The 17,231-nt window shown below is 42.8% G+C and overlaps 1 protein-coding gene across 2 annotated transcripts in view; it reads right to left on the bottom strand.

The window, feature by feature from the left end:
• TGFBR3 (transforming growth factor beta receptor 3) overlaps positions 1–17,231 on the bottom strand; it is a 303,293-nt gene that overhangs the window by 110,606 nt on the left and 175,456 nt on the right. For both annotated transcript variants that reach the window (XM_063939908.1, XM_063939909.1), the window contains exon 5: positions 658–835. In XM_063939908.1, coding sequence (XP_063795978.1) covers positions 658–835 — 178 coding nt within the window. The remainder of the gene's footprint in view (positions 1–657; positions 836–17,231) is intronic.

Below are 17,231 nucleotides of genomic sequence, written 5' to 3'. Positions count from 1 at the left end.
ATCTGATATAATAAACTGCCCCTTAGTTAATCTATCCCCAGGAGTAACTAAGCATGTCAAGGAGGCTTCCACATACCAAACACGTCACCCTGAGACCCAGATGCCCTGGTTGGTTGCCCATAGTTGCCTAATATTACTATTATTACTTGCTGGCTAATGAAGGTGTTAAGGGCCCCATACACTAGAGCGATTATGCCCGATTTCAGGCCAATTTGGGCATTTAACCCGATATATTGGGTGAAAACGGGCATTTTTTAGGTGTCTCCGGTCCGATCCGATGCGCGTTCCCGTGAGCATCGGATCGAATCCTCCAGATTGAATGTGCTGCACATTCAATCTGGTCCGACCTAGGGGCATGGCTGGGATCACCCAGGATACATCGGATGCAAAAGGACAACGGTCGGATAAGTGTATGGGGCCCTTTATAAGAGAGTTGATTGCTCCAGTAACAGAGTTCTACTGCACCCTAGAACACTTTGCCATTTATAGTCTCAGATGAAAGACAATCAAGCTAAAACATTGTTAAAGACTTATGCTGTGATATGACCCAATGATATTCAGTACCATTTTGGAGAACATCACACTGGATACATTTCCTCCCTCACCTCTTTTATTAAGTGAACTACAAAAACATCTACCATACAAAATATCACATACCTTCTCCCACTTTAATGTGAATATTTTTGGTCATTTTGACTTCGGTAAAAGATGTGACAGCTCCATACTTATTCATGGACCACTGCAACAGGTGCTCATTACCAGAAGGGAGTATTTCTTGTGACTGTGATGGTGGAGAGCTTTCTGTATCATACTTAACTGAAGATCCTTGGGATACCTAATAGGACAATAAATGATGTGACTTTTACTGTATAACATCAACTTCAGCAAAAAAATCTGCAACATGTGTAAAACCTATTCCCAAGACTGACATCAAATTACTCCTAATATGGACATCGAGCACTGCTGACACTATAAAACTGATCTTTTTGGTAAATCAGTTTGGTTCATCAAACTCTTTTAGACATTTTAGATGCGATAATGCATTAAAAATTAACAAAATATAACTTGCTCATAATTAATTATTTTATTCTCCTGAATGTGGCATTTTGTGCAATTGACAGGGAAACAGTCCCTTCTACTAGGTCTTTCACCAGAACAATGAAACAGCAATTATAACTGTAACTAATCATTATTTAATCATTTAAAATGCAGAAATATGAATGCAACTTGTATCTATCTTGCATATTTTCAATTGCTATTAGCATGTTACAGTTATATGCATACCATTTTTGTATGATTACAATTATATAACTTGTGCAAATCCTTATGAATTAATGTCTTAGGGGCTGATTCTAAGTCAAGTACAACAGCAATATTGGACGTAGTGGAGCAATGTTTTTTGTCTGCTTGTGCGTCTGTGTTGCACTGTCCATGAGTCCTGGTTTTCTTTATACAAAGTCACAGTACAGATTTCGATGCACAGTAGAAGAGTATTGAAAATGTATTGGACGTTACTGGGTGGTGGCTGGGAGGTAACGGGGGAGAGCACTGAAATGTTGCATCTTGTGGGAGTTATAGGAGCATGTCACAGAAAGCGGATGCATACAAATACACTGAAACCCTCACATAGGAGTCCATACTTGGATGAAGAAACTGAACCTGCCATAGGCCTGTGAGATGGTGTGGCCGATGGTGTGTCTAAATACGCACCTAACTGTGGGCCTAAGTCAGACCTGATCGCAGCAGCAAAATTGTTGTCTAATGGGCAAAACCATGTGCACTGCAGGTGGGGTAGATATAACATGTGCAGGGAGAGTTAGATTTGGGTGGGGTGTGTTCAAACTGAAATCTAAATTGAAGTGTAAAAATAAAGCAGCCAGTATTTACCCTGCACAGAAACAATATAACCCACCCAAATCTAACTCTCTCAGCACATGTTACATCTGCCCCACAGATGCAGTGCACATGGTTTTGCCAATTAGAGAACAATTTTGCTGCTGCGATCAGGTCTGAAGTAGGCCCTGTATTTCTATGTCTACAGACACTGGCATTGGGTGTCTGTCTCCTTGCACATTTGGATGCACGATTATTCATAAGGGAAGGTGGCATTGGCATAAAGACGCATACGCCAATGTGACAAAATACACAGCCAAGTCTTAGTCATAAACAGCCTCTTAGGCCGGGTACACCCCTAAACGATAATGGCATGATTTGTCATACTGGAACAGTTTAGTGTGCCTCATATGTGGCGCTGTGCCTGTTAATGAAGGATGGAACAAGATGTCATTCATTAAATCGGGCCATGTATTGGGCAATCTGACATGATCCGGGATGAAATGAAATCGTTCCGACCTTCGGTCCTACTGCCCGGAGCTCTGATGTTTAGCTAGCCTTGGGCTCATGTAATGTATGTGTTATACTCGTGGACTTTTTTGAGGTTGGACTATGCCAGGCTAATCTAGACACCAATCAACACTTGTTGTGGAGACTGATATCGTTTATCATCACTTCCATTGAAAGGAATGAAGTGTAGGGCTTGTAAAGCAATCCAACGAAAACAAGTTCAGTTTAAAAGGTTAATAACAACTTAGTTTAAACAAAAATAATCACGCAACAGACACAGTTCCCATAATCAAGAACGAGGGAAGGGGGGATTGCACATGGCTAAGACTGATTCGCTGATTACAATATGAAGCCAAACTTGCTAGCATACACAAACACTTGCACTGGCCTGCAGAGCAGAGTGATTTATAGGCTTTTCAAGAAAAGGAGATTTTATATATTTATGCACACATTCCTTCAGTTCATGTCATGTATATGTTACTGATAAGCGCTTACATAAGATTTACGCTGACGTCACCAACTTGTTGATAACAATTTAAAGCACAGGCTAATGATGCATATAATACATGTATGTAGACTTGATTGAATTGGTTATGAACAAGATATCATTTCTGTCCACTTATATTACCTTTTTACTATGTGCTACCTAATGGCATGACATAATTGCCAAAATTGAGTATGTGAAATCTGAACCCAGGAACATTTGTCTGTGTCACCATCAGCTTTTAATTTAGGCATTGGAAAAAGAACGGGCTAGTTTGCTTCCAACACCTGGTGCTTTCCAGCCTTGTTATATTACTACAGGGAATTGCAGCTAAGTGTTATCAGAGATATCACGCAGATTCATACTCAAGCTGTAAACATTTGGAATGACGTTAAGACTTGAGATATTAATTTCTGCCCTAGCACCAATAAGTAATGTTACAGTAAAACAGTGAGATACTTGTAGTGTTTGGAGAGATTAGAATCAATGATGCCAAAATCCAGCACTGCCCTCTTTTGTTAGCAGGTGAATAAATGTAATTTTTATAACAACCATTTATAGTACACAGACTTAGATAAATATGATACCATTGCTACCATAACTTCAGGAGTATAATAATGGCACTCAATACCATGGTTACTATAAATGCAGGAGTACAGATACACCAGTAATGCATTATATGTAATGCCATGGGAAGTGTAACTGCAGATATAGAAATACTCACAGTAATTACAAATTATACAACTGGATTGGCGTCTATAGGAGTAAACACCCATGTGCTAAAACATTATGGGAGTGTGATATTCCAGGCAATGTTATGCTGGGAAACCATGGTTCAGTTAATTTGACCGTACGACCTACTTAAACATTGTTGTGGACCAGGTACATCCTGTCATGGCAATGGTATTCTCAGATGTAAGCGGACTCTTTTAGTAGGATTATGCATCATGCACTGCATGGATTGTTCAGTGACGGTTTGAGGAACATAATGGAGAGTTCAAGGTGTTGCTCCGGCCTATAAAATCAACAGTTTTCAATCCAATTAAGCATTGGTGGTATGTGTTGGAACAAGAAATCTTATCCACGGCAGCTCCAAATAATTCCAATATGTATATTAACTATAAGAACATAAATATTGAACCTGTAACACCATGGGTACTGTGCCTACAAACAGTCTTGTATTGCAGTTACACATAATACTAAAGGGACTGTAACTGCAGATGTTCATGTCCTGTGAGTACATGTAAACCCCATTTACTGTACCCATGGTTAACTATAGTAGCTACAAGAGCAAAAATACTACTGTATTGTCATTAAAAATAATTCCATGGGGACTATATCTACAAGCATAGTTCAAATTTGGTATAACAAAGTGGCTTGACCAAGAGTAGTGCTCCAGATTCTCCAGCAGAAACCTTCAGAAGCTTCAGTAATAACCTTCAGTACTTCCAGTAGGAACCTAAGAAGCCCCAATAGTAACCTTCAGAAGCTCCAATAGGGAAGCCCCAGTGGTAGCCTTCAAAACTTCCAGTAGTAACCCTCAGAACATCCAGCAGTAACCTTCAGAAGCTCCAGCAGTAACCCTCAGAACTTACAGTAGTAACCTTCAGAACGTACAGTAGTAAAGCTCCAGTAGTAACATTCAGAGCTTCCAATAGGAACCTAAAGAACGTCCAGTAGTAACCTTCGGAAGCCCCAGTAGTAACCTTCAGAAGCTCCAGTAATAACCTTCAGAACTTCCAGAAGGAACCTAAAGAACGTCCAGTAGTAACCTTAAGAAGCCCCATTAGTAACCTACAGAAGCGCCAGTAGATAAGCTTCAGTAGAAACCTTCAGAAGCTCCAGTAGTAACATTCAGAAGATTTAGTAGTAACCTTTAGAAGCTCCAGTAGTAACCTTCAGCTCCAGTAGAAATATTTAGAAGATTCAGTAGTAACATTTAGGAGCTCCAGTAGTAACCTTCAGAAGTTCCAGTTAAGGGGTGCAAAAAGCAAAGATATTATAAAAACACAGAATTTAGTGTTTGGGAAGAGACTGAATTAGAACTCGGGTAAATACCACAGCAAACCCTTGCAATGTATCTAGAGTCTTTATAGCACAGGAGTTTCACTAGTTCAGACTTAATAACTTTACTTGCAAAATGTCAAACCAAAGAGGAACACTATTTACAGAAATCTGGTGAACTTTCTTTTCCATTTAAACAATACAAAACAATACACAATGGCCAATGCACACACCTTGGCAGATTTCCAGGCACAAATTAAAATGAAACAAAGGTTGCTATCAAATATATTTATTAATACAATTTCTAATCTAAACTTCAGGGAATGCATATATATATATATATATATATATATATATATATATATACAATTTTGAAACTTGTGAAGGAAACTCAACTTGCAAGGTTGCACTGCCATCGGACTGTAATACAGCACTTCTTAATAGACTTCATTGTGCATTCACTAATTCAATAAGCACTGTGGGCCTGACTCCAAGCCGGAGGAACATGCATCCATGCTTGCGTCCTTTGTCTCAGTCATATCTGCCACTTTATGCTGATGTCAATACAAAGCTCTTCCCTGGTGGTGTACAACCATGGATCTGAATGTACAAAGACTGTGACAACCACTTTCGCATCTGTAGATAATGAAATACCATTTGGTGCATCTTTACTGTGACTGTGCATGAACAAAATCGGGATGTACTCCTGGTATGACTCATACATATGCTAAGACGAAATACAGTGCTCCACTACATGTGATATCGTTGCTGCATCTGGCGCAGAATTAGGTCCTATATGCTGTAACACAATCTACTCCAACTGCATGTGTGGAAAATAATGAAATTAGCAGCGTTCACACTTTACTGTGAGCCAGAGACAAGTGGATTCAGAAAACTGTGCTAGTGGATGATCTAAGGGCTGTTTCACATGCGCCGGTTTTTGCCGGGCGGGAAAAAGCTGGATGGCTTTTTCCCGTGCCGGTATTGTAATTAATAATGTAAGGGGTAGGGTCCTATCACACGGCGCGGCTCCGGCCCGGCTGCCGGGTTGCAGACGGAAATATCCACTGAAAAGTCCGGCTGCCGAGCCGGGACTGTGCCGTCACTGTAGGCAGTGAACAGAGTGTGTGAACTGGAGCTTTCACACACGTTTTTTTTTTCAAGCCGATCCTCCTGCTGCACATGCGCACAGCATTAAACACGGCCCAAAGCCGTTGTGTGTGAAAGACACTGCCGGATGGTAAAAAGCCGGACAAAGTGTGTCCGGCTTTTTGCCATCCGAGCAAAACCGCCTCATGTGAAACAGCCCTAACATTCGTTAAACTATTATAATAAAAGGTAGATAATAAAAAGCTACGTTGTTTTTAAAGTAATGTTCTGCTTGGAGTGTGATGGCTGTGGGCTGCAGGGATAAAACCATACTGTCCTTGTTTAAGCAACACAGTCTTATTGGGCAAATGTCCCTATGCCCCATGGATCAGTCTTTTATTTCTTTACACTGTTCTTGGTTTTCAGAACTCTCTAAAATCTGGTTCCCAAACTAGGTGCAGCTGGGCATTTGGAGGGGTGACACAGGTTGGTGGTCCGGGACCAAATAAAAATATTTATGGTCAATGAGATAGACGATACCAGTGCTGGCGGCTGTATACTGAATCATACAATATGTTGACAAAAAGAACTGCAACCCTGTCCACCACCACATCACTGAACTTAAAGGTGACAGATGAACTATCGGGGCCCCGGTGGCGCTAACCTCACGTCGATCCCCCCTCTTTCTGCTTGGTGTTGAATTACGCTGCACAGGTGTCAATGCCCCTCCCCATTTTACATCCCATTCACCTTCCAAAGGGAGTCAGTGACAATCACCAAATGTGATTCTGTACACAATAATCTCCTGTATAATATAGTGTTACACAATAATGAAGACATTGGGACTGATAGTGTAGGGGTATACACAACCACGTGGCTCTGGCCACACCCACACTGCACTGATCACCTCCTCTCCTTCTCATTATAGGCCCTTTAATGTTTTTAGCCCCAAACCCATGTGGTCCTTAATCCGGCCCTGGCGCTATGATTCAATTAACTTTGCGAACCACTGCTCTAGATACTGATTTTCTGGCTGCCAGATTTCATAGCTATATACATCTGCTTCATAGAACAGTCACTTAAATCCAGAGCTTAATTCGTAGATAAAAACACAGTTGAACTCAAAAACGTAAATGACCTATGCTGGAAGAACATACAAAAATAATCTTTATGTATCAAAGATTACGGGGCCAAAAGTAATACTGTAACTGCTTTCCTGTGTGTTCCAGCACAAATTAAACCCTGTTTTTCAAACTATAGAATGCAAACACTGGCTCCTAACACACATCGGAAACATAGTAATAAAGAGGGTACATGTTGTTTCCCCCAGTGCACAGTACAGATGTGTGCCATTATAAACAACCCAGTGAAACCAGTTAAACAAATGTCAGCAGAGGCCGGGCCAAGCTGTACGTCTGCCATCCCAAAACCATTCTGTTTAGATCTGCTTACGGGTTGTATTATATTTTTACCAGACTTGTATTTCTTATGTGAAAACTTGGCTTCAGTAATGGCAATTTAAAAGTAGAGAGCTCAGCCTCATCTGTCAATTCTATAAGCTTTATTACAGTGGCTTAAGGTGGTGGCAAGATACCAAAGTCTATTATTATTACTGGACACAAGTCAACAGCCTGGCTCACAAATGAAATTAAAAAAAATCCATTTTTGTTTTCACACCTGACATTATGGAATAATTATATTGCATCACGAGCAGCTAAGAAAGTGAGTTAAATACAATGCAAATAAAGTCTAAGTTTACACATAATAAGCAAATTCTCAAGTTTAGTTTAAACCTCTGCAACCAGAGGACAATGCAAAACATATTCTATAGCAGAGAACGGATTAGTGCTACAAGATAGGAATGGCAGGTTCCATATTGGTTTACTGTTTAATAAACCATCAACACTTGCAATTTTGAATTTTTCTATTTTTATAATAATAATATGCTGTATATTATACATGAAATGTGTAACGCATAACTCGATTTTTGGAGGGACTGTCCCATTTTGCAGACCTTGAAAGAACTTTACTTTGCTCAAAAGTGGGTGTTTCTTGCATATCGTGCAGGGTTTTTTCAGGCAGGTCAGTGCAGAATTTGGGTGGACATGGGGCATGGCTTATATAGTCCAGATTTTGCTGTCTATATGTTGGGAGGTGTGACATAGTTTAGTGCTTTTACTAAACTAGATGCAAAACTACTATAGCATCATTCAGTCTATCATAGTTCCGTTTACTGCAGCTGAATGCAATATAATTATACAATGTCGATGAAGATGCCAGAAAAACAATGAACAATGGCTATTAAATATGAAGAGTTTAATTTAGGATTTTATTGTGTTTGATATATGTAAAAAAAAATTGCAGTTGTAAGTGCTAGGCCACTCTCTATCCCCATCACTTGCTGCACAGATATGTGGTGAACAGGACAAACCTCCCACTAGTCCTGGTAGTAATGACAGCTCAGTGACTGTCAGAAAATGCCCATAATACCATACATGCATACTCTCCTGGAATGTACGTGAGAATCCAGAATTCCAGAACCCTCTTGGATTTAATCCATTTGAGCAAATGTATTCATGGCAACGCAGTGTGAAGCCCTCTGCACTTGCCACTTGGACCTCCCCTCTAGGACATAAAGGAGGATTGTTCTAAACGGTCAGGGAATATGTCTTAAACCAGGAACAGTTGGAAAGTATATGTTGTATAACTATGTAAGTTTGGGGCTAGTATGAAGTAATTTGAGACATGCTCCTAGGTGCTCTTTAATCCAGACTCCTCCATTACCAGGTAGTGTGATGGTCAGGACTCCAGTTACAGCGGGCCCAATGTAGCTGCCTTATATTCTGGCCAATGCTATCTCCCTAAATAGGTAAAGACAGTAATGCTGTTTTATGGCTGGACACAATTTTTTACCTGCTGTATATGTTTTGTTTTGCAGTAGAAACTGTAATTTCATTGGCTGTCAGGGCAGCTGTGTTTACACAGGAAATCATGTATTAGTTTTAGCTTCCCACTCACTTGATGAAACTGTTGACAGCTTTCAGTGATTGCTTCTACACACTTATTTAACCATTTAGAGCTCCTGCTTAAAAAAATGACAGTCTGACACTTTTGAAATATAATTTCCATCTGCACTCATCACCGCACATACCAACACTTTGCCCTCTGGAGGTGCCTCTACAAACTAGCGGTGTGCCTAGTTTTGTGCAGAGTTTCAACAGCTTGTCTTACGAGTCAGTTGAGATCATCAGGTCAGATATGGTGGCAAAAATCCATGGAATTGTTAAGGAAGATCACCGCGTGAAGGTGCATTAGGCGATAGGCATCTCAATGGAACGAGTGCATAACATTCTGCATGAAAAATTGCACATGAAAAAAAGCTGTGTGCACAATGGGTGTCGCAATTGCTGACCCTAAAACAAAAACGCATGCGAAAGGACATTTCAATGCAGTGTTTGGTGATGTTTAAGTGCAAACCTTCTATAGAATAGACAAGTGTAGAAGTTGCCCATAGTACGGTAACCAATCAGCTTCTAGCTAGAATTTATCAAGTACATCCTATAAAAGGATTGGTTGCCATAGACAACGTCTCCACTTGCCTAATCTTTAGATGGTTTGATACATCTCTTGATACATCATTGTTACCCACAATGCCGAATCACCTCTCACCTGCTAATTGTACCAGCAATAACCTTTGTGATTCCCCATTGGGTAGTTGCGAGTTATACACCGGTATTTCAAAAAAAGACTGTCAGACACAACCATCACTTGTACCGCATTAGTGGGAGCTGTATCTAAAGAGTACAGGTGGAGAACATGGCCATAGCATCGAATCAGCTTCGAGCTATCACTTTATAGACTGTACTTGATAAATGATAGCTAGAATCTGATTGGTTGCTGTAGGCAACTTCAACACATGTCCTCTTTAGATGGTTTGATATATCTCCTGCTAATGCTGGGCATACACTGTCATAATGTATAAAATGTCAGTCAGACAGACATTTTACCGGACAGCCTTAACCCTATCAGATATAGTGGACATACACTGTGAGATATTTCAGTGTATAGCCACAATATCTGCTTTGGAGGAAGCATTTTGCGTTCCTCCCCTATGAAAATATAGGGGAAATGTTGGTCGGTTGGCATACACTGTCAGATGTGGCTGACCAATGATCAGATCAGTCGGGCATGTTGTTAGTTTCCTCATGCCAGACCGTCTGATCATCTCTAAATAATCACGGCTACACACTTTGCAATTACTGTCCAGAACTGCTGATGGGCATTTGGATCGGAATAATAACTGCATGAAGTATGCCGGGCATTTGCCTCATTCATGGCTTAAATTAATTATGAGCGAGGAGACATCGGGATGACTTTATTACATATGGCAATATTGTGTGCTGACTTTTTTTTATACACTGAGCAAAGTGTCCACAAATGTATTGATGTCACACAGGGAAAGCTTAGGATGGGACCCAATCTCTGCCAGTTCAGTGTTGGTGCAAAAATCAAGAAAATGTCTGTAAGCCGTTATATAAATACTAAGGAACACCCCTGTGGCCGGAGAGCCCCAGCCACGAGGCAAAAGGCCGCTTTGGCACTGAAGGGGTTAAACCCCTAGTGCCCGGCGCCATTTGCAAAGACAATGGGCGCTTGGCGCCAGATTTAAAAAATGTATTGCACTGTGTAAAATATTTGTATTTCAAGATGTGCCGTGGTCCCGGACCCCTCCGGAGACCACGGCAGGGAGGACAGCCCCCCGGCGCGCTCAGCAGTGTGTGCGCGCCGGGGGAGAGAAGGCAGCCGCTGACCGCCGGAGTCCGGGAGCTCCGCTCCCGGCAGCGGTCGGTGAAGCCCCGGGCGCACTGGAGTGTGCGCGCCGGGGAGAAGGGTGAGCGCTGCGGCTGGGAGCTCGGCTCCCGCTGCAGTGCTCTCTGTAAGAGCCGCCGCTGGGAGCCGGGAGCTCTGCTCCCGGCGCCTCAGCCCGTCGGAGGTGGCCAGCCGCGGCAGCCGGGACGGACGTCCCGGGCTGCTAGCTGGCGAGGGGGGTGCGCCGCAGCCCGGCTCCCCGCCGGACGCTGCGGCGAGGCTAATAGTCAGCGCCGCTCATGGGGGACCGGGCTAGCCGGCTCCCTAGCGGTGTGGGGGACATTAGGCTGCCGAGCAGGGTGGTGAAGCGCTGGGGTCCGGGAGCTACGCTCCCGGCGCCTCAGCGCTGAAACAAGCCAGGGTCACGGCGGCCGGGACAAGTGTCCCGGGCCGCCGGACGTCGGTACAGGGGGGTGCGCCGCTGCGTGCGGCGAGGCCACTGGTTAGTGCCACACTGAGGGGACAGGGAGAGCCAGCTCCCTGGAACCCCAGAGGCAGGAAGGCAGGCTGGAGGATGGGGGAAGCCAGCCCCATACCTCCAGCACTGAGAGAGAGCCCTAGCAGCCAGGCTGCAGGGCTAGGGCTAGTACACAGTAGTTACAGACCGAAACATTGTGTAAAATAATGACATACAGTGTGTTGTAAGGCACTGCAGTGCCTGAGTATGTAGAGTCTGTGCAAGGCACAGGCTCAGTGTATATTTAAAGGGAAATGTACAGTGTGATTTAAAATGTAATGTATTTAAGGATAAATTGCACTTACTTGATTGTGTGTCCCAGGAGGGGGGAATCCATAGCTGTGCAGGCTGATGGATTCTCCCAGACCTTTTCCCCAAAAGCGGAATGTTTACCCATCCAGCCTCACAATTCCAAGAGGCACAGGGAGAGAGAGAAGCAGCTTAGCTATGAAACAAGCTGAGTGGTTTCTTGGAGCTCCATGGAGATCAGCCGTAGTGCCAAGAAACCTGGACCGGGGAGCCCGGCTGCCCAGCTCTGGAGCCCAAATCCAGGCTGCGGGCAGTGAGAGGGGTCCCGGGCAGATTTCTGGAAGTCAGATTTAGGAGGGAAAACCTCCCCCCAGCCAGACTGAACGGCACCGTGGGAGTATCCTACTCTCCCAGATGGGAGAGACAAAGGAGACCGACCACTCCCCACTGTCCATAGGGAACAATGTTAGGTGTGCATGAGACCAGAGCATGCACAGCTCATGGGTAAACATTGATTGGTTGTGCACCACAGGGCGGGCTTACCCCCTGTGGTAAGGGGTCTTGGAGAGGGATAAAAGAAGGGCAGTTGGCCCATAGGAGTGTGTATTGTAACATCTTCTTCTGCTGAAAACATCTTGATTGTATGCTGTTGCCCCTAGCAATAGGGAGGAGCCTTTTTAAAGGTTAGTTGAGCAATAAACACCTTTGCCTCAAGAAGACTGCTTCATCTTGTGACCTACAGGGTTAGGCCAAACCTAGCCCCGTTCTCCGGCTGTCCAGGGAAGCACCTGACGTCTCCAAGCTCCGCCTTCCGCCAGCTACCGGTAGAGGCCTAGCAAGTGGCTAGAGGGGATTCGTCAACACCACACAGGTGTGGTAAGGCAGTGCGTCGGCACATACAGAGCAGAACCGTGGTTCCAAATGCCACGGCAGGTTAGGAGTTTGGTGGTGGCAGCAAGAACCCACCCACAACGCAGTGGGTGGAGTCAGTAACAGGCGGTTACTGACGGTAAGCGGGAATCCCCTATGTGGTCAGGCCTCGTGAGGCTTGACTTTCCAGTCTGTGCGCAGTCGACGGGACGCGGCAAGCGGCGAGTGCTTCCGTACGGTACCGTCCTGTCACAACCCCTACAAAATCTGTGCTCTCTCGACCCTTTATCTCATCATCATCTCGGTCAACAGAATGCAAACAGGATTGTGTATTCAGCATAAAGCAGTGGTTCTCAAACTGTGTGCCGTGGCACCCTGGGGTGCCTCGGGACACTTGCAGGGGTGCCTTGGATTGGTGTTTTAGAACCAGTTCAAATTATTTATGGTCAATGTAATAGGCAAAACCAGTGCTGGTGGCTGCCAATCATAAAATTTGTGGACACACAGAAGCAAATCTTTCTGCTCACCACACAATTGAATCTAAGGATGACATATAAACACAATTTCCATCATTTAATATTTCTCTAAATTTCTCAATAAGAAACTTCTGGCCTAGGGATACCGTTAAAATTTTTTGGGATACTCTAGCGCGCCGTGATTCAAAAAAGATTTTGAACCACTGGCATAAAGCCTGACATAAATTTAACACATAATGGAAACCTTTTCCAAATGTCAGGAGTGAATGATACAGGTAGGAAACATGGCAATTCAGCTGTGTCCCACATGTGTTATTCATTGAAAATCTATAGCTACCAGTTGTAAAGATAACCTTACAATATGTGCTGCAAATGCTGAATTTCATTTTATCCTGATGTGACATGTGTAGAAAGCATCAATATACTGTATAAATGCATCTTAGTGGTAAGGATGTGGAAGAAAAGTCTGGCTAACAAATACAATTTTAGCACAAAAAGTTGAAACAAAATAACTTAGTGATCTCCTGTATATGTAACATATTATTGGTAACTACGGCACTGATTTCATCATTAAAAGACTACAACACCTAGAACTAAAAAGCACTGATCTTGCAATATTCCCATGTCCCTTGTGAATTCGCAATGGTGGATCCAGAACAAAATGACAGGGGGGCACCATGACAGGAGAAGGGGGGTCGACAAAGGGAATGCCGTCTACGTATGACGGGGTGAGGGTGATGACTTGAAGAGGCAGAGGGTGAAAGGAGAGGGAGGGTGATGGGGAGATAGTGATGTAGGAGAGAAGCAAATGGGTGAAGCAGTGGGTGACTGGGAGAGATAGTGGTAGACGGAGAGGCAGTGTATGACAGGCACAGGTGATAGGAGAGGGTGACAGTGAGAGGCAGTGGGTGGCAGGTAGATGCAATGGGTGACAGGGAGAGGCAGTGGGTGACTGGGAGATAATGGGTGACTAGGGAGGCAGTATATGACAGCAATGAGTTGGTTCCAGGCAGACATAGATTTACTAAAGGTGGGCACACACTAGGACACTAGGACATGCAATGTGATGTCGTCAGTGATGGGACACAGCGGGGGTGCCGGCATCGGCTAGTGCATACACACTGCATTCAGCAGCATGGCCCTCGCTGGCAATTTCGCCTGTCGGACCTGCATGCAGGATTTAGTGAGGATGCCGCTGATGATGTGCGGGAGCGCGCAACGTCAGCAGCATAGTGCATACACACTGGACGATACTGTGAACAATGTGTCTGAATCGGGCAACTGTGATCCTTCTGTTGTGGACTCTCCACGCTGAGCACTTCAAGCAGGCAGCACTTCTCCCATGTACTGTAGGTGTGGAGAGCTAACAGGAAGGCAATACAAGCCTGGCACACACGGTGATGTCACTGAAGGTTAGATTCCGCCAGTGACCGGCAGCAGCCATTGATTAAATAAAATGTAAAAAAATCACGACAGTGGGGGCATGTGCCGTGGTCCTGCACCTTTCCCCTCAATCCTCCTATATGTATTCATTTTATAATTTTAAGGGTAATCTTATCAAACCTTCTAAAGAGGACAAGCAGATACTTCTACCTATTGTTTATCTACATATGATAGCTAGAATGTGATTGGTTGCTATGGGTAACACATCCAATTTAACTCTTTAGGAAGTTTGATAAATCTCTCCCATAATGTCATAACAGTTACAATATAAGTCATGAAATTAGAGCCTAACTATTGGGTTTGTTTGGTAAATTTATATTTTCTCTGTTTTATCAACATACAACATAGTTCAGCATCCTATTAGCCGCTGTAAATATGGCGGCTAATTTCCTTGCCCAGGGCTATCAGGACTTTTGTTTAGCCTGTCTCAGGCAGGCAAAACCAAATCCGCGATAAGAAACCCTTTTTCTCCGATCGCGGCCACGAAAATACATACTGTAGGTCAGTGACTTTTTGCAAGAAAAACTAAAATAAATATGGATGTAAAAACACGGGTTTAATTGGTCACCCCCCAAAAAAAGAAATTTAAGGGTTAAACTGATGTAAAATAAAAGTTTCTGACAAATTGTCACTTTTTCACACAGTAAACCTACACATCTGCAATGTTTTTTTAATGCATGTTCATTAGTCAGTTTCAGCCTGTGGGAACAATGCTTTTGGTACTCTGAAAGCCCTTTCCCACGTTCATCAAAAATGCGTATTTAGTCAAAATTCCGGGGTTATAAATTAATGTGTAGATGGGCTAATATTTGAAGGGATGTACACATTTTGCTTAGTCTGGAATGGCCAATGTACTATTTTTATAAGGATGGTAATTTAAAAACCTCTTAGAACATTGCATTGGCAGATGCACATTGGATATTATATGGGAATCTTTTCCAATTACAGGTTGAGTATCCCATATCCAAATATTCCGAAATACGGAATATTCCGAAATACGGACTTTTTTGAGTGAGAGTGAGATAGTGAAACCTTTGTTTTTTGATGGCTCAATGTACACAAACTTTGTTTAATACACAAAGTTATAAAAAATATTGTATTAAATGACCTTCAGGCTGTGTGTATAAGGTGTATATGAAACATAAATGAATTGTGTGAATGCACACACACTTTGTTTAATGCACAAAGTTATAAAAAAATATTGGCTAAAATTACCTTCAGGCTGTGTGTATAAGGTGTATATGTAACATAAATGAATTCTGTGCTTAGATTTAGGTCCCATCACCATGATATCTCATTATAGTATGCAATTATTCCAAAATACGGAATAATCCGATATCCAAAATACCTCTGGTCCCAAGCAGTTTGGATAAGGGATACTCAACCTGTATAACTAATGCATATGCTTGACAATGTGCATGTTTAACAAAAACATTGGCTTGTACTCATGTTAAAGGGTTCTAAGCCACATAATGTCCATAAGACACATCAATTTGACATGGATCTATCAAAAGCTTGACAGTTCAGGATGCATCACTTGTGGTGGTTTCTCAGTCTTTCCCTAATGTTAAGGGCCCTACACACTGGCAGATAACATTCACGATATGAACGTTCTCGTTCATTAATGAACGAGAACTCGTTCATATCGTGCAGTGTGTAGGCACCAACGATTAACGAAGAGCTGCCCCGTGCTCGTTCATCGCTGGTGTCCCGTCACTTATGCATGCAGGCCAATCTGGACGAGATTGTCCATATTAGCATGCAGAAACTTCACTCCCCCCATCACCCTCCCCCCCCCCGCCGCGTCGCCCGTTGGCCGTATCTGCCGTCGGTCAGCTCAGCGGCGGATCTGTCAGTGTGTAGGGCCCATAACTGTTTTGATTGTGTTTGTGCGGATTTTATTTTGTCACAGAGGATTTTGTCATCATTCCCAAAATGATCAAGGCGGACATTCCTGTCCATATAGACCTTTGGGAGTTGTCTTCCAGCAATGGCAGCAGCTCCTCCAAGGTTACAAACTCTTATAATAGTGATTAGGATTACAGTTGTCTGAACTTGTTAGATACTGTATGTTAGTTTTATGTTAAAATAAATCCCTCAGGACATTTGGTGTTTAAACATTTGGGGGTGAGCAGAGGTAGCATTGGGAGTGATTTTTGTATAGAATGTAGCTCCTTTCATTACAGTCATGTCACCCCCTCCTCAGGTAAATAAAGTTCATCCAGCTACTCCCTACAGTTTATTAAGCAGTCCATCCAATGCAGTTTTGTCGCCCCCTAATTTTCTTGCTGATAAAGGGGGTTACACATGGAAGACTCTCCTTCCTTCCCTGCTGTTGCTGTACAAAATGTGCACTAGTATAACCTTGTATTATATTCCATGATAGTCCCTCTGCATATTCTGTAAGCGATGTAAACATTATACTAACAATATAAAGTAAATCTACACCTACAGGGTCATATAAAGTAGAAGCCAACACAAACACTACTTGTCCTTGACTGACATGATGAAGTAGTTAGCTGAATGGGATGTAAAAACTGAATAAAGTCAACTCACTTTGAAATGTGAAGTGGTTCAGTCACTATTGAGTACATACTGTAATACCCATTTTCATTGAATCGTTAATAAATTGTTCTTACAGTATATTCGGTAGACAGTGTCTTTACAATAGTAAACCTGCATTGCAGCAATGGTGGATATAAGTGGAATACCCTATTCAAAGAGCAGGAAGTAGTAATAGTGCAGCTTCCTGTACTGAGAATAGGAAGTTCTGACATTATTGCAGTCCATATACAGTGTAAACTTGCTCTTTGCCTGTTATTACCCAGTCTTGTTTTACTACTGTTTTATTCCCAATTGTAAAGCGCAATAGAGTATGCTGGAGCCATGTATGTAAATGTTAAAAAAATAATAATGTTGTACAGAAAGAGCGAACATTCTATCAGGA

This window comes from Pseudophryne corroboree, chromosome 9, assembly GCF_028390025.1.
Source record: "Pseudophryne corroboree isolate aPseCor3 chromosome 9, aPseCor3.hap2, whole genome shotgun sequence".
Classification (NCBI taxonomy): Eukaryota; Metazoa; Chordata; class Amphibia; order Anura; family Myobatrachidae; genus Pseudophryne; species Pseudophryne corroboree.
This window is presented reverse-complemented; position numbering and strand designations above follow the sequence as displayed.